This window comes from Nanorana parkeri, unplaced genomic scaffold (assembly GCF_000935625.1).
Source record: "Nanorana parkeri isolate BGI_ZX_2015 unplaced genomic scaffold, ASM93562v1 scaffold616, whole genome shotgun sequence".
Taxonomy (NCBI): Eukaryota; Metazoa; Chordata; class Amphibia; order Anura; family Dicroglossidae; genus Nanorana; species Nanorana parkeri.
In genome coordinates, this window is record NW_017306884.1 from 533,608 (window position 1) to 552,591 (window position 18,984).

Consider the following 18,984-nt stretch of genomic DNA (forward strand, 5'->3'; position numbering starts at 1 on the left):
CTGCCTATCAGTGAAGCAGAAGGTTGGGGCCAGGATCTCAGCAATGTTAGCTGGTAGAACATTGCATACAGGAGCACAGAGAGTTTTGGGAACTAAACTAACATGCAGACATCAGTTTAACCCTGATGGATAAGATTATGTATTGACTCTCTATAAAGTTTTCTTCTTATTGTAACAGTCATTGGTCATGGGACAAAATGTGCAACAGTCATTGGTCAGGGGTCAAAATATGCAATAACAAGCAAGTAAACATGTGAATGTTATGTTAAATAGTTACATGGTTAGTCGGGTTGAAAAAGACACATGTCCATTGAATTTAACAAAAAGACAAAAAAAATAAAATACATTTGCAGCCTCAGGATCCTTAACTGGTAGTTGATGCAGGGGAAGGCCCATAGAAAGTGTGATCCAGTTTACCATAACAGTAACAAAAGGTCTTTAGTGATCCCCAAAGGCCATTGGATGCTCCGTGGATCAACGATCTACAGTTTGATTTCTTATAATTATTAACAGCCAGTTTTATTCTATGCATTTAGAAAGACATCCAACTATTTTGAAGCAATGTGAGTTGACTCAGGTCTTTTGAAAAATTATTCTAAATTTTCAGAGCTACTACTGTAAGGCACAAAAAGTGTTCCCTTGTCTAATGCAATTACTTTAAAGTAAATAACTTTTCACCAAGTTTAGAGTATGTATATATTGTATTTATACAAAGTAAATATTCAAAGTGATCATATTCTGTCTTAACTGCCTCTTCTCAAAGGAGAATACATTCAGTTCAGTTAATATTTCCTCAAACCAAGCACCTACATGTCCCTTATTAGGCTCCATTCACACCTGTATTTTAGGTGTGATTAGGGATTCCTGTGTCAGGAACTTGGGATTTCCTGCAGCTGGAATCCCTATTCTGCCACTTACAAGCGGTCAAGGTTAAAGATTGGGTGACAGCCACTGCATTTGAGCACCAACCCACTGCATGTAATTATTTACTTTCCCTGGACGCATCAATCATATTTTAGTCTCCAAGACTCTATATCAGGGGTCGGCAACCCCCGGCATGCGTGCCCGGCTTGGCACGCGAGGCCACATCGGCTGGCACGCAGGCCCGGATTTCCCACAAGGCCACCGAGGCCCGGCCTCGAGGCGGCAGCGGTGACCCTGTGGGGAAGTTGCGGGCGCCGGTGTAAGGTATCCGGCGGCCGCACACTGCGGTCAATGGCACTCGGTGTGTAAAAGGTTGCTGACCCCTGCTCTATATTTATCAACATTAAACCATATTTTCCATGTAGTTGCCTATTCCAGTCCACCAGGTCTGTTTGTAGGTCAATGATATCCTGTGGGGACTTTATGTGAAAAATAATTGCAGGTAAATGTAACAGTAATAACTCAAAATGTGTTAAATAAAAATACTATATAACTTTACTGTAGGCTAATATTCAATGGAACACTTATAAAAAAAATGTGTATCTTTTTCCCCTTTTTTCTCTAAAGGGTTTTGATCCAGAAGATGGAGTCCCATATGAGAAAAAATTCTGTGACGGTACTGTACATACATTTTTGCTTCGTTATACGAATGTTTTGTTTATTACACACATACGTGCACATTCACAAATGCAGATTGTCACATTATCGTAACACAATTACTCTGCTCTGTGATCAATGAAGCAGGAAGCACTGCTACAGAGCAGTCACAAACCCAGTTGAAGTGCCGGGTAAACAGACAATCAAGCACTATCCTGTGCTTGAACATCTGTATTGGAGGACAAGAGAAACATCAGGGGTCTAATAGACACCTGATGTCTCCATAAAGAAAACTTGTCACCTCCAAATGCTTGTTAGCCCTTTTGTGATAGCAAGTTAAATAAAAAAATATTAAGGTGCTACAAAAGTAGAGAACAATACAATAAAATTATGCATATGGATATAGTTTCAGCTCGTAAAAAAAACCTGTACATTGTACTTTGCATGATGTCTCTAGTGACTTTATGTGACTTGTTATATGGATTTTCAGGTTCCGATGCAAAGGGTATTGTAGTGTTAGGAGACTCAGCAGCAGCCCACTTCCACATCCCCCCTGACTGGGTTACACCTAGCCAGTTTTCTAAGGTAAGCAAACATTTATTTTGACTATCTATGTAATGATAGTATATTTGTAACTTTAGAAGATCTACCATCAGCTTACATGTATTCTAAAACATAAAGAACCATTATAAATCAGGGATATTTTTACTTAGAGTCCACCTACAAAAAGATCTAAGGAATGTTGGCTAAAGACAAAGCTCATAAGACGAAACAAAAACAGAGCAGTCAACCATATTATTTAGCACAGTTATGCAATAAGAAGCCACCTCTCATCATGGTCACACATATTCACTTGCTAGTTCACATTGTACAAAGGGGGAAGTGCTTCACTCTCCAGTGACCCAGTTTGCTCCTCGAGAGCTTTCAACCAAATACGTTCTAAGTTCACATTCTTCCCATTAACACTGTGGGATAACAATGCAGTCATTTGGAACTAGTTTAATTTGTACTCACATTCTGCCCAGGCACTTAGATGGGACTTCCTCCATAAATCAATGCATAAATCAATAACTGTCTGAAGAAGTCCGACTAGTCCAGCACACACTGTATGATCAGAGGGCATTGCTGGGAAATATGACCAAATGACAGAGCACCTTTACTTATATTTTTCAATAGAAAGTTTGCTCTGTTCCAGCACATAACTGTGCTCTATTTATTAAGTATAACACAAGAACTGCCAGTGTTACCTATAAAAACAGACTCTTCATTTCATTTTCCACCTTGCACTGAGACAGTTGGAAGCAGATTGTGTATTATAGGCAGTAGTAGGGATGTCCCAATACCGATGCCTGGCTCCACTCTTCCTGAGACCTATCTGCACAGGAACAACACAGCAAGCTCCCAGTGATGATGTGACGTCACTGAGCCATGCTATGTGGGATAAAGAAGGCTGTTATCATGAAATAAGTATATCCCATCAAAGCAAGCAATTAATACTTACCAATTCACCTGCCTACATACCTGTGCTGCCGAATTTCACTTGGTTAGGAAACAGACGCTTGATAAAAGACTTTCTGGATTTCATATTGCATAGTGTTGGATGCTGCCCCCTCTGTGTTCTGTGGTTTCCTCCGCCAGCTCCATCATCATTACAGGACACAAGAGTCTGTGAAATGAGCCACAACACACAGCAGGGAACTAGGCATCCAACACGCCTAGCTGCAGGACAGGTAAGTATTTCTTATTTGCTTTGTAAGGTGACCTTTATTTCATGTTTTTAAAAAGCCGCAGAGTCACTTTAAATCATATCTAAACCCGAAAACAAAAGTGTAATATATTGCAACTTTTTTGTGTAAGTTTTTTTTCATGTTTTTTCCCTTTATTTTCACCTGGTGATCCTCCCAGTAACACATTTTCAGTCCCAGGGTGACAGCCCTGGTTCACTGTACTGAATCTATGGAAAAGTAGTGTGATCAACCTAGGATAGGAATTGTGTTAGGACTACAGAGCATCATTAACTAACTTTCCTAAATCCCCACAATAAATCAATTTGATTTGCGCCTCACCCCCTTAATAGACTAATAACAGAAACATTTTGTGTGGGGTTTTAAGAGGCTCACACCATTAATCTATGGACAATGTGAATACCAATTAGCCCATGTCATCCAATATTTCCTCTTAATTATTCCATCTAGATCTTCACAATCATATTTCACTTGTGGCATGCATTTGCTTTCCCGACATGTTTCACTGGTATGCTTCTTCTAGGAATCAGAGGCAACTTATCTAGTGTAAACTAAACACATAATTACTGCACTGTTTTAACACTAATTACATACATTATATATATTCATCTACTTTTACATTATCCAATAAACCATCAGAAATGGCAGTCATGTTTGCTTCTACTCACCCTTCAGGGTGTCAAGATAAGGGCAGGTCCTTTCCAGCAGAAGAAGGACACAATGAACTATGCATCCCCCCCTATTGGATTTGCGGTGGGACCATAGGGATAAAATTGAGGAGGATCCCAGTCTGCTTATATACTTCTTATGATGTTGTATAAAATCACCTCCAAACATTTGATACCATAGGTGCTAGAGGGAATTGTACAAAAATACTTCTCAATGGTCTATTCAGCCAACAGATTTACCATCACATCAATGCAATCATTACATATCATTATATCTATCACTCCCATCTCATCTACCTCACTTCATTGCATCTGTGTACCAATGAGCCTCCACATGTTTAGTCTGTGATGCATTGTGAAATTCCCTGTGTCCCTCATCCCTCCCCCCATTATATTGACCACCTCTATTCAATATTCACCACTTCAAATTATCTTTCCCATTTCCACTCACCATTTACCCCTACCTCATTTAGTGACATCATGCTTGTATCTAGCAGATATGTGTCTACAGAACACCACAACCTCTCCTCATATTTATAACATATTCAGAATCATCAGAATAGATTTACATCATTTAAAGCAAATACCATTATACCTGAAACAGAAGAACGCTTATACAAAAAAGATCAACAACACACAGTAGTTTATATTTATCCAAATTAAACCAATTGAAGCTTTAGATACATGTGGTTCTATCTAAAACGTTTATCAAAAAAATATTTTCTTATCCATTTTGATGAATGACTTTTTATTCAAGATGATTTGAATTTAAAAGCTTCTTTTTTATTGTGTTTTTTATTTATTCCATATGAGGTTGTTGTTCTATAATATTAACATTTAGTCTAAAAATAACAATATTGTGGAAGCATCAATCCATCCTGTATTGTTTTCCTTAAAGCAGAATAATATATTCCCTTTTATCTAAAGCATCATGTGCACATAGCATGAGGAATATAAACAGTACGTCTAGTCTCTATTGCTCACACATAATCCATTGTATGATTGTTCTCTTTGCCTGTGGATATCGACCAGCCTTTGTTAGATTAATCTTTTGTCAGTGTTTCTTCGCTGTATATTATGGATCAGCTTTTTTTTGCAGAGTTTGGAAAAACACTAAAATGCATTGCTTTAAACATACAAACTTAAATGCTGTTATACCTTCTTACAAACCAACATATAAAATAATGCATATTTCTAAAGTCAAATTTTTGTGTTATTCATATGTTAGCCATCTGTTAGGAGATGCAAAGGATTCTGTTCGGAGGCGTTACTACAATTTTTGGCTGAAGATCTACAGTAAATCTACATTGTACTTAAGTCATTATAAAAACACAAGTTTACAATGAGTGAGAGCAACTGATACCAATTGCATTGAAGTACTGCTGTCTGAGGTATAATATTTTAGACTGTGTTCACACCTCAGCGTCAGCATTTTTAGGCTCAATTCAGGTGTTTTTTTAAGGGGTCTGTTCACAAAGCTGCCGAAGGGTCTAGTCATAGCTTCGGCTGATCCTTCGGCTAGCTTCGGCCCCAGGACCCCTTCGGTTCTACTGCTATTCAATATAGCCCGTACAGCTCCCAAAGTTGAGCCGAGGTTACATAGTTACATAGTATTTGAGGTTAAATAAAGACATAAGTTCATCAAGTCCAACCTATTTTCATCTCATTCCTAGGAGTACTTGTACCCCTGTATATTACGTTCTCTCAGGAAATCGTCCACACTTTTAGCTGAATCACTGCCGGCGACAGTGAGTTCCAGACCGTAACTGCTCTTACTGTGAAGAACCCCTTCGCCCCTTGTGCTGGAATTTTTTTTCCACTAATTTTAGGTGATGGCCTCTAGTTTTTGTAATGTGGTTAATCTTAAAGAGTTTGTTGCTGATGTTGTTGTCACCATTGAACATTTTGTACATGAAAATCATATCCCCCCTTAATCTCCTTACTTCCAACGTGAACATGTTTAAATTTAGTAGCCTTGTGTCATAGCTCAGGTTCTCCATTCCCCTAATTAGTTTGGTTGCCCTCCGCTGGACTCTCTCCAGCTCAAGGACATCTTTTCTGAGTACTGGTGACCAAAACTGGACCGCGTACTCCAGGTGAGGCTGAACCAGCGATCTATAAAGTGGTAAAATTATAGACTTGTCTCTACAATACATCCCCTCTTAATACAGGACAAGACTCTACTTGCTTTGTTTACAGCAGCATGGCACTGCAAGCTACCATTTAGTTTGTGGTCTACCATGACCCCCAAATCTTTTTTTATTTCTGACTTCCCTAGTGGGACACCAATATGGGACCCAGCACAGAGCCCTGAGGCACACCGCTCATTACACTAGCCCAGTCTGAAAAGATGCCATTTATGGATACTCTCTGTACGCGTTCCCGTAGCCAGTTCTCTATCCATGTACACATGACTTCATCTATGCCCATAGATCTCAGCTTGTGTAGTAAGTGTTTATGTGGTACCGTATCAAAAGCCTTTGAGAAATCCAGATATACCACATCTACCGGCCTCCCTCCATCCATATCTCTACTTACCCCCTCATAAAAAGTTATCAAGTTAGTCTGGCAGGAACGGTCTTTCCTGAACCCATGCTGGTTGTCGTTAACTAAAACATTAACATTATCCTGAACAAATTCTACCAAATAGTCCTTTATCATGCCCTCTAGCAGTTTACAAACTACCGATGTAAGACTAACTGGTCTGTAGTTCCCCGGTTGGCATCTTGGCCTCCTTTTTGAATATTGGAACTACCGTAGCCCTCCGCCAATCACTTGGGACTCTACCACTCATTAAGGAGTCCTTTAAAAATGAGGAATAACGGTCTTGTTATAAGCTCGCTTAGTTCCTTAAGTACCTTGGGGTGTAGATTATCTGGTCCCAATGCTTTATTTGCATTGAGTATAGTTTAAGTCTTTGTTGTATCCCGGTTTCCGTCAGCCACATAGGTATATTTTGTGTTGAACTATATGTTTTATCATGGACGTTGAACCCGTTTCCCTCCTGAGTGTATACTGAGGAGAAAAAAGTGTTTAGCGCCTCGGCCCTGTCCGTGATAGGCAAAGCTGGCCGAACAGCCTGCTACTGACAGCTGGGTGGAGCCAGCCGTCATCTCACGGCTGGCTCCGGCCACTTGCAGAGACAGATCAGTGTCCCCTGGTTACCAGGATGCTCCGGGAGTCTCCCGCTATTAGATAGTGGCTCCCGGCCGCACGGGAGAGAAACACTTTCTCCCAGAAAGGTTTACTTTGCTCGATCAGAGCAGAGTAAACCTTTCCCTGCTCTGTTTTTTTGTTCTTTGACATCGGAGCCGCCGGCCGGCATAGGTGCATTCCTATTGGCTATTTCACTTTGCAATAGCCAATGGCAAACTAGCTATTGCACCCGCCCACTGCTGCTGTCAATCAGCAGAGGGGACCTGAAGTTCTCCATCAGGTCCTCTCTAGTTATTGACAGCAGCAGAGGGTGGGTGCAATAGCCAGCTTGCTAGTGGATATTGCAAATTGAAATAGCCAATAGGAATCTAGCTATGCATTCCTATGCCTTGTTTTTATTATTCTGACTGCAGCAGCTGTCAGAATACTAAAAAAAAAGAAACTTGCAGATAGCAAAGAAGCTATTGCTTCCTCTGCTATCTGCCATCATTTCAGGGGGTGCTCTCTCCCCCCTGCATTACAATGGGAGTTTAGCACAGCCGGAGGTGATATGAAAGCCAACTCTGCTGAGCTCTCATGGTACTGACAGTTCAGCGTCGACGGACGCTGATGTGTCAGTACCATGAGAACTCAGCAGAGTCGGCTTTCATATCACCTCCGGCTCTGCTAATCGTTTTCTATTTTTTTTCGTACCTTTTTAACTGTTTTTCTATTCTGCTCGGTACCACCGAGGTACTGAGCAGAAAAGCCGAGCCGAATGCTGAATGAGAATAGGCCAAACAGCAGCGAGTAGCCTGCCGAAGGTTCGGCTCAGCTGATCCAGATGCTGGTTAGGCTGAGTCGAACTCCTTCTGCACTTCATGCTGAGCATGTTCGGCCGACCTGCAGCCAGCTGCAGCAAGCTGATGTATGGCTGATTTCAGTCGGTGTACGGCTAAAATCAGCCGTACAAGCCTGAAGTGAATAGCTGAACAGCGTTCGGCTCACTTCGCTTGGGGTCAGGTATTCACATGGCTGCCTACAGTAGTTTTTTAGGTGTATTCAGCTTTGGGCATGTTTACAAAGTGGAGGAGAGCTGCTTCTTTTGTAGAAAATGCGCAGCAAATGTGAAATAAAACACCTAAAAACATCTGTGTGACACGTTTACAGGCATTCCCATTGAAGTAAAAAATGCAGAATTCTGCCCAAAAGTAGCTCATGTACTTTTTCCAGCGACAGACTTTTGGTTACAGGAGAAAGGGGCCATTGAAAATGAAAAAGCCTCCGAGTGTTGTAGTGCTTAGCGCTTTCAGCTACAAAACGCCTTGGGTAACGAGCTAGTGGGCTCGATGACTGGGTCAGAGCAACTCCAAAACTGCAGCTCTTGTGTGATATTCCCAGTTTGCAGTTGTCAGGACCTAGTAAAAGTTGTTCAAGGAAGGAAAATCGGTGAACTGACGACAGGCTCATTGATGCACCTGGGGAGCAAAGGCTGGCTCATGTAGTCCAATTCAATAGGAGAGCTGCTGTAGCTCAGATTGCTGAAAAAGTTAATGCTGGTTCCAATAGAAAGCTGTCCGAACACACAGTGCATCACACAATTTGTTGCATATGGAGCTGCGTAGCCAGAGACTTGTCAGGGTGCCCATGCTGACCTCTTTTCACCAGAATGCACAATGGGAAGCAGGCAAGCTGGTGGAGACAGTGTGATGCTTTGGGCAATGCCCTGTTGGGAAACCTTGGGTCCTGCCATTCATCTGGATGTTACTTTGACACATACAATCTACCTTAACATTGTTGCTGATCAAGTACACCCCTTCATGGAAACAGTATATCCTGATGTCATGGCCGCTTCCAGCAACATAATGTGCCCTGCCATCTCACAAAAATGGTTCAAGAATAATTTGAGGAACACAACAACGAGTTTAAGGTGTTGACTTGGCCTCCAAATTCTCCAGATCTCAATCCAATTGAGCATCTGTGGGATGTGCTGGACAAACAATTTCAATCCATGGAAGCCCCAATTCACAACTTACAGGACTTAAAGGATTTGCTACTGACGGCTTGGTGCCAGATACCAAAGCATACCTTCAGAGATCTAGTGGGGTCCATGCCTCAATGGGTCAGGGCTGCTTTGATGGCAAAAGGGGGACTGACTCAATCTTAGACTGATGGTCATAATGTTATGACTGATCGGTATACACATCAATTTAGGTCCTTTAACTCCTGTGTACCACATTCAGCAGCTCGCAAACTCCAACAGCTGCTTGAGGGGTGAATTTTGAAGTTTAACATGGCCATACACTCCACGAATCCTAACTACAGTATTTTTATGAAACAATAATTAAAATCTCAGGCAGAAGATGTTGCCTGCTATGTAATTAGAGTAGTTCTTGACAGGACATCACCCACAAGAAGGAAAACATCCAATTAAAGATTACAATCTTATCTGCAATACTGTCTTGCACTTGAATACTGTCTCAGTAATTTTGCAATAATAGCTATTCATGATAAATCTCAGCCAAACATTTGAAGTAGAACATTTGAAGCCTTACTTATCTCAAAGTAAAAGCTATCCCTTAGTCCCCCTGCAAAGTGTCACATATACCCCTTGATCAAGCAAGTGAGGTCCACCTTGTACAGTCACCTGTGGTGGGGGAACACCCTGCTGCCCTGCTCCTGAAGTGAGAGCAGCATTGTGACCCTAATGTAGGCTGTGTCTGCTTGCCCTACAGTGGGGTGAGAAGACATTGCAAGTTCGTAGCTTTTCATTCAGCACATAGCCACACATAGCACTAGCCATGTGTCCTAGATTGTTCACTTCTCCTGCCTTCTCCAAACTCTTCACCCTTTTGTGAATAACCCTGTAAATGTTTAAATATGACATACTTGATCATATTCATAAAAATTTCAATCAATGAAGAGGACATTGTGAAAGTGGTAAAATAATGTCAGACATCTATGATTTAGCCAGTTAGCTGACACACTATTGTCTTATGTCTTATGTCTTCCCCACAATGTCGTGGCAAGGTGGAGCAAGATGGGCAGCACTTTTCAGGACAGACAGATGGTTATGGATGCCTGCTAAGGGAGAAATATACCAATATGTCCAGCCTATAGAGAAGCATTCACATTTAGAACTTTTAAAATATTGTTATAATAGTGCAGCATTACATCTCAGGGATTACTTTATTTATTAGAAATTATACGGTAATTCTTTTTTGTCAGACTTAAAGGTTTCTGCAGAAGCTATTTTGTATCCCACATGAGTTCGGTGCTGATCACAGACACTCGTACAATGGTCATGTTAAAAATGTGTTGCCAGGATTACATAAAAGAAATCAAAAGGCATTGTTAAATGATAGTTTTACCTGGAGAGATTGTGAGTTTTCAACAATGAGTTCAAGCAGGAGATAAGAAAGCCTCTGTATGGGCCTTGTGCTCTAACAGGGAGAAGGTACAAGTAAATAATCAAAATCAAAAGTTATCCCTGAGAGGTAAGGCCATGCTGTGTGTCAGTTTATTACAAATGCCCATTCCTGATCGGTTCTCTCTAAGGCCTTCACCCACATATCCTCACAAGAAGTACAATGGATAATTTTATTGATGTTGGTTATAAAAAAAACATGTGTTTGACATTGTTATTTCATGTGAGTTTTTTAAGGTTCTAATCTGACACTTTCTCACATACTGCACTAAAGAGTAACCTTGTGGCTTGGCCTATATTGACGGTCATTTCCACAAGCTGGTTGGAGAATTGCTTCAGAAGACGTACAACAAGTGGATTGTTTCTGTACGATTCTGAATTTCACAGAATCACATTGTTTCTGTGATTCTGCACAAATAAATCACAATGTGCACAATAAACAGATGATTAGAAAATTATCTCATATATAATTAAAAGGAACACCAATATAGTCAAAACAAGCAACTACATAAGAAAAAAGTCATAGCTATCGATTAGTGAATTCACTGGCACTAAACTTCAATTCGCAGCAGCCAGTTTGGAACTGTGAATTGGGATTCTTCTGTAATATTCCTGATAAGGATATACTATACTTCATTATTAGGTAAGAAAACTAATAAAATATAGAACCTTCTAATTAAAGAGGAACTTTGCCCATATCTTCAAAATACCAACAAAGGCACCTATAGCAGGGGCATCCCGAAGCTGGGTGACACCCGAGCGGTAACCGAGTGTCGCGCCGCCGAGACGTCACTGCGCATGCGTGTGACGTCACCACGCGCGGCAGTATTCTGATACCTGCTGGCGGCCATCTTGGTGATGGACGCCGGCAGAGAGGGGAGGGACAGTCACCCGGAGGGATAAGGTATGCCGCCGGGTCCCCTCCTCTCTCCTGATACTGTTGGGCCATGACCGAGCGCCCGACTTTTCAGAGGGGGGTGACACCAAAATGACTGTGAGTTTTTTGGTGTCACCCCTCCAATGGTGTCACCCGGGTGCGGACCGAACCCCCCGCACCCTCCTTGTGACGCCACTGACCGTTAGAAATGTTTAGTGATGAGTCTACAGACAGATACTTCTAGATAATTGCCGGCTTTTTATTTTGCATACCTTATTTTTCTTTTCTTCCCCAGTCTTCTGACAGTGGCCATTTTAATAAAGGGCAGATTAATCCATCTCCCTTTACTTCCTGGAACGCTGGCACATGTGACTAGGACATGTGACCATGCACATCATCTCAGGGAAGGAAAATGCCTTTACCTGAGCTAATATGAGATTACTGATGAGATTTCCCAGCAATCTTCTGCTGATGTAACCTTCCTAGGATGCAATGCTTGGACACGATTACATCATTTGTGCCAAAGTGGACCAGGAAGTTGAAATAAAGGAAATGCAAGTAAAATAAAAAAATGTTTGTTTAGCTAATGAATGCAAGATGATTATATATCAGATTGAAGGAGAGTCTCTATGAACTTTAGGCTGCAGTACAGTTTAACTGAATGAGCTTGTTAAGGGTCCAATGAATCTAGCTTCCTGTAGGCCTGGTTCACACCTGGGCGTTTTGTAGCGCGTTCGAACACTCTGCAAAACGCTCAAACACAGAAATCCCATTGTTTCCTATGGGTATGGTTCACACCTGGGCGTATTTCAGCCCGTCTGAACGCGCTACAAAACGGCCTACGCCCAAAGAAGTACCGGTACTTCTTTGGGGCGTTTTGGTCTCGCGTTTCCATTGGGATACAGCCAAGTAGCCCACGGAAACAAATGCCCATATTCAATACGCCTAGGTGTGAACCCAAGCATTTTTATGTCTTTCCAGTAATGCAAATCTCAATAGTCCAGCAAGAGAGTTTGCAGAAACTTACTGATATTTAATTAAAGCTAAAGGGGAGGTCTGACTCAGGACATCAAATCTCAGTTTTAATGCTTTTTTTATTGATGAATATTCAAACAGATAAAATACTATATTAAGGGCTTAATTCACATAGCTAGCAGCCCAGAATAAGAATTATTATGTTAAAAAAAAGAGAGTTTAGAAAACAACAGTCACATGGCTAAAATACAGATCATTATCAACTTTAACAGACAAATCTGATAGATTATGTGGTTTGGGTCATGTGCAACTTATGTCATTTGTTTCATGTGTAAGTTAATTGCAATCACATTGTGTTCTACTGCATCTACCATGTTGCAAGAGTTCTTGTATGTGTAGTTGGCATGAAAATAACCCTTTCACAGTTATTTACAAGTTTGCCTCAAACCAAACTGGTTGAAACCGTTTTACATGTCTTTCATAAAAGCTATTTTGACTTGAAAACTGCATATTAAGTAGAATACGTAAAAAAAAATAGAACAATAAGCAAGTCAAAATGTGAAAGTAAAGTCGAAAATTACTTTCAGGTAAATGTTAATTTAAAGGAGAACTATGACATGAGTGATTTCCACTCACCTCATAGTTCTAAGCCGACCTGTGACAATGAGACTGTCACAGGACGGCTCAGTAGATCGGGAGGTGAGAGAACACATACCGGGTTCCCTCACCTCTCGATCCTGTCACGGCTCTCTGCCGTGACAGGGGGAGGGGTTGGATTCCCCTCTCCCCGCTCCGTTCTGCCAGCGCTGACTCGTGGAACGGACGGGGGAGGGGGCGGGTACAGCTGGCTCTGCCTCTAGATAGGCAGAGCCAGCTGTCACTCACGCAGCTGGGCGGATCCCGTCATCTAATTCGGGATCCGCTCCAGGTGCGGCGTCTCAGTATACCGCGAGCTGTAGCTCGCGGTATACTGAGCTTAGGGTAATGGGAGGACGCTAGTTTGTGTCCTCCCGTTACCCCAAGGAGAACTATGGAAAAACACTGACCCCATAGTTCTCCTTTAATAACGAAAAATTCATATTCATTCTATAGTTTCTCTTTTAGGGATATTTGATAGAGACTTCTCATTGCATACTAATACTATTCATATGTATAAAATATCAAGTTGTCTGTAGCCCCGTATTATAATCTGCATTCAAGATATTTTTTCAACGTATTTATGCAACTGAATTTAGCCATGTATTTGTTATTTGTAATTATGTGCTACAGTGTAGCTCATTTCCCATTTTCTCTGTTTTCACATAAACAACATTAGCACCAATTTCTTAACAGCAGTATAAGCAAAAATAATAAAGGAGCAATGCTATTTGATTTGGTTCTTTGTACATGGAGAAGACATTGCCAGGATCAATCATAATTCATTCCAGTAATATGGAGGTGGTGAATGCACATGAGTGGGGCATATTGATAAAGTAGTGAATGTGACATTTATCAAACATTCACAAGTGGTTAATCATTCCCTGTAATTTAGAACATGTGTAAAAGGAAGAGTCATCTGCAGGGAATATTTGGCAAATAGCAAAAAGAGACTGGGACTACCCCAGTCCACAACAAACTTTTTGCACGTCTAATTGGTGTTTACCAAAAATAAATGGACTTCCCTCTTGTACTCTTGTACTTGTACTTGTTATTTGTTATTTGTTACTTCACATGCAGTTCATGTATATGTATTTTGGTACACATAAGAACCAAGTTCTTATTATTTTGTGTTGTGACCAGCTTACCCTCTGCACCCAAGGTACTCATGCCAGATGGGTCCTAAAAAGTTTTTTTTACAGTGGTGTTTTGTAAGTTTTCTCGAGCACAGTCCCAAACTGCACAAAGGTAACCCTTTTCTAGCTACAGCTAACATCCTAAATACAAAACAGCAAACTGAAATATGATTGCAAGAAGACAAAAACAAATGTCTTTGGATCTTTTTGTTTTCAAAATGTGTTATTTACATGTACAGCTGGTACATTTTGAAATCTTGATATGAGAAACTCAAATACTGGCTAGTCCGAATACTAAAATACTGGAAAACACTCTGTCAAAGGGATTAACATCGCAAAATACAGGACATATTCATGATTCAATCTAAATATTATGGGGGAATTTATCAAAACTGGAGCAGACAACATGTGGAGCAGATTTGCACTGCAGCCAATCAGCTTCTCTCACTTTCAAATCTTACCTGAGCAAACTGAGGAGAGATGCTGATTGGTTGCCATGGGCAACTGCTCCAGATTCTGCTTGCTCCCGTTTTAAAATTCCCCCAATGTGTGCTTTGTGAACTGACATTGGTGCAACAAATTGGTAAGGACAAACTGTATTAATAAACATTATATTTTTAGGATACCTTCTCGAATATGGCACTTACTATCTCCAATGAATTTGACTGGCCCCAGTTCTCCTTGTTCACTGGATTTCAGAACTCCACGATTGGGTGAGACAATTAGATCCGAACATTTTACGGCATTATGTTGTGATAGCATAGGTTTGTGAGCATGTATTTTCCTCAGTCGTACGTTCTTATAATCCTGTACACACAAGGCAGAAAAAAAAACTGCAAATAGTTCAAATACACTGGGGTTGATTTACTAAAGACAAATAGGCTGTTTACTTTGCAAGGGAATTTTCCCTTTGATTAGTGAATGAGGTGAAACTCTGATGACTTCTATCATCTAATCATGAGCAGGCAAAAACACTGGGTTTTTTTTTTTCAATTCCTTGCACATGATTGGGTATTTTTTGCTAAATTAATTTTTACCACATTTATTAACCTAAGGGAAAGTTTCCTTGCTTGCAAAATAAACAGCCTATTTGCCATTAGTAAATCAACCCACCAAACAACATTTGTTTCACCTGTTCTGTATGTAATACTTTCACATTACATTTCTGTTCTCTAAACAAAAAAATCTAAGTTTAAATGTTTTGTCTTCACTAGCTTTTCAAATAATGGGGAGACTCAGATCAGGGTCTTGGGTACAAATTCATAACTGCAATGCCTCTGTGTATTTAAAGGAGAAATATGGGGTAAGTGTTTTCCCCCATAGTTCTCCTAAGGGTCATGGGAGGACATAAACAAGCGTCCTCCCGTCACCCAAAGCTCAGTATAGCGCGAGCTACAGCTCGCGCTATACTGAGACCGCCGCAGCCAGGAGGGATCCCGACATTACTGTCGAGATTCACCCAGCTGCGTGAGTGACAGCTGGCTCTTCCTATCTAGAGGCCGAGCCAGCTGTACCTGCCCCCTCCCCGTCCGTCCCTCCAGTCAACGATGGAGGATCGGAGGGGGCGGGGAATCCCTGCAGGGAGCCATGAGTGACACAGCTCTCTGCAGGGAGATGATGGAGAAATGAGCGAGCGATGGTATGTGTTCGCTCACTTCCTGATCTATTGAGCCGACGCGTGACAGTTTCATTGTCACACGTCGGCTTGAACTATGAGGTTGAGTGAAAATCACTCACCTCATAGTTATCCTTTAATATACATCACTACTGTAAATTCAATGCCTCAGGCATCAGGAGAGCGAAGGAAGTGTTTAAGCAGCACATAAAATTTAAGCTTGTGTTGAAAAGTAGGGAGTGAAATAACAATAATCTTTTTCATTCAGCATTATAAGATGAATTATACAACACTTTCTTTCAGGAGCCACATGGAGCCCATCTGTTGGCCTGTCATCACTTTCTGTTGTTGTCTCATGAATATGTATAGTAATTTATAGCTTTTAATTTTGTAATGAGCTTTTAGAGATGCTTTCTTAGAACTCTCATTCAGTAAAATGTTTTGAAACCATACCAGTCAAGAGAATAATGGTCAAATCTTTTTTGGCGTTAGTTCTCTTTTGGGTCATAGGAGTAAATTTACTAATGTCCTTCTGTGACCAAAACTCAGTACATAGCAAGCTATTGCCCACAATATGCTGACAGCACAGAGCAGCACTGCAGCCGGGAAAGATCCCAACAATATTTTCGAGATCCACCCTGCTGTCTGATTGACAGCTGGCTCTGCCTCTCAAGAACCAGAGCTAGCTGTGCCTGCCCCCTCCCCTATATGTCCCTCCAATGAGTGTTAGAGGAACAGAGAGGGGAGGGGGAATCCATGCAAGGAGCTGTGACTGACAGTGACCACTGTCTGCAGGGAGAAAATCATGAACTGAGCGATCAGAGGTATGTTTTTGCTTAGTTCTCGATCCATTGCGCCAAAGTGTGACAGCTACAGTGTCGCACATCGGTTTTAACTATGGAAATGAGTGCATTTCATTCTCTCCATAGTTCTCCTTTAAAATAGTTAAAGGTAGAGCTGTTAATTCAAACAATGGCCCTAAAGAGGAACTCCAGGAACTAAGAAACTAACCCTTTAAGTGGGTCTACCCCTGTACTGCTAGGGTTAAGTGCTTGTTTTGGTCTAGGGGCACAAATAAAGAATATATACTGACCTGATCCCTGGAACCACCTGCTAGACTGGCCCCACAGCCTGTTCTTCCCTGTGTTTTGGCAGTCTAAGGACCGCTGATGTCAATACATCTAACGCAGGTCCAATGACTTGCATTAGATGTGGGACATACCACAGCTAGAGTGGGAGAGCGGGGGGGGCTGAATGCCACAGCATTGAGGATCAAGTGAGTATATCTTCTTTATATGGGCCCCGAGACAAGACGAGCACTTAACCACTGCAAGGGTAAGTTTTATAAAAGCCCTGAGTACTTATTTAATGTTAATGGTTTCCTACTTAGTGTTATTACTGTATCAGTATCTGCAAGCTCCTCCATGATATTAGTAGTATGGGTAAAACAGTGTAACTCAGTACTGAAAAAAAACATGTTGATTCAATGGCAAAACTACAGTATAGTGATTACAGTAAACTCAGCTACAGTGAGAATGTGAGGATAGATCAGTGAAATGTGTACAGTATCCCTGATGCAGAGCCTAGTGAAAGCCTCTACCTATTTCTACCATTCTTGTTGCGTTTCCTGGTGACTCATGCTGTTGGATTGTTAGAAGTATCCCTATGCACAGCAATGCTATGTGGAGGCTTATAATGTGTATACAAAGGGTCTCAGCTATGTCGAAGCTCTGCTACTTTTCAGTCACCAGTACAGTATTTAAAAAAAAAAAAAAAACAGCTGGAATCTAAAAGTCTGATTCTTAATGGATTTGGATCAATACAGAGATTTCTCCAGGCTGACAGTATTATACTTTAGGCCTAATTACTTAAATGCAACCAGTATGATATCATCATCGAGGTAATGTGTGGCTATGCCATCTATGCCCTAAGGCCTAATTCCTATTTACCATAATCCTTTTTTAAAACAATGGCAGTCAAGAGATCGGAAAATAATGATCTTATTGGCAAATAACACATGTATTATAGCTTAATTTCATTTTCGGTATCTGTTTCGGCCTGAATTTTTTTTTTTATTTCGGTTTCGTTTCGGTTTAAACATTTCCATTTCGGTGCACCTCTAGTATATACTGTATTGTATATACTCTATTTTATTTTATATAAATAGTTACTATATTTTATGACCCCTTACACAGGATCTGAGCTTCTGTTGGCTTTTGCTGATGTTTTTCATTTTCCTAACTGAGCTCTGTATATTACAGAGGATGGACACAATCAATATATTTGAAGTTAAGAAACTGGAACCGTTGCAACCACAGGGACTACCAGAACATATCCAAAAACGGTATACATTTTTCTGTGTAGATTTATTTTTTTTTTAAAGTATTTTAAACGACTGCAAATAGAACTATATAACAGGTCATGTCAAAAGACGTGATAATGTGTGCAATATGAATGGTTGCAGAATAAAACAAAGTAGATTATGTATGCTCCTATCTTGTGAAATGAGGCCTTTCATGTAAGGATGTGACGTAAAAAAAAAAGTCTAAACAATAGCTAAAATAGTAAAGTATGCAAACAGATGACCAGGATAAAAATGTGAAGAAAGGTTAAAAAAAAAAAAAAAGTATAGCGGAACCGTACAGCACCCCTTCGGTTCTACTGAACCGAAGGAGTCCTGGGGCCGAAGCTAGCCGAAGGATCGGCCGAAGCTACGGCTAGATCCTTCGGCAGCTTTGTGAATAGATCGCTGTGTCTACCAGTGTAAACTCAGGGGTCTATTTCTCTAAGGGTGAAGTTGCATTAATGCAGCTCTGAAATGTTCAACTTTTGGTCAAACCCAAAGTGAAGACGGTAAGCATATTCACAATATAAATAAAAATGTCACTTTATTTCTTTCAGAATAAAAGCAGCTGAGAAATGTTCATGCATTGTAAAAATAGCACAGGAAGTGCATGGATCGCAATGGAATGAACATATTTCATCTGCTTTTATTCAGGAAGATATAGTGAGATTTTTTTCAATATGGTGGATGTGTTGATCATCGTCATGCTTGTATTTACTAATGTAATTTGAGCACAAAAATTACACACTCCTACATTTTCAATCTCAACCTCTCTCCAGTAGCTGGGTGAGCTGTCTTTTTTCTGCTTAAAAGAGAACTAGACTACAACTGGACTGCAATGTGGTGACTCATACAGTGATGGGACTATGTCCTTTAGCACCCTAGGCAAAAAGGACGAATTGTAC

At 40.7% G+C, this 18,984-nt stretch overlaps 1 protein-coding gene across 1 annotated transcript in view; it reads left to right on the forward strand.

Annotated features, from left to right (window-relative positions):
* AOAH (acyloxyacyl hydrolase) overlaps positions 1–18,984 on the forward strand; it is a 102,226-nt gene that overhangs the window by 67,957 nt on the left and 15,285 nt on the right. Inside the window, exons 11-14 of the mRNA XM_018562939.1 lie at positions 1,492–1,540; positions 2,012–2,106; positions 14,742–14,833; positions 17,997–18,079. Coding sequence (XP_018418441.1) covers positions 1,492–1,540; positions 2,012–2,106; positions 14,742–14,833; positions 17,997–18,079 — 319 coding nt within the window. The remainder of the gene's footprint in view (positions 1–1,491; positions 1,541–2,011; positions 2,107–14,741; positions 14,834–17,996; positions 18,080–18,984) is intronic.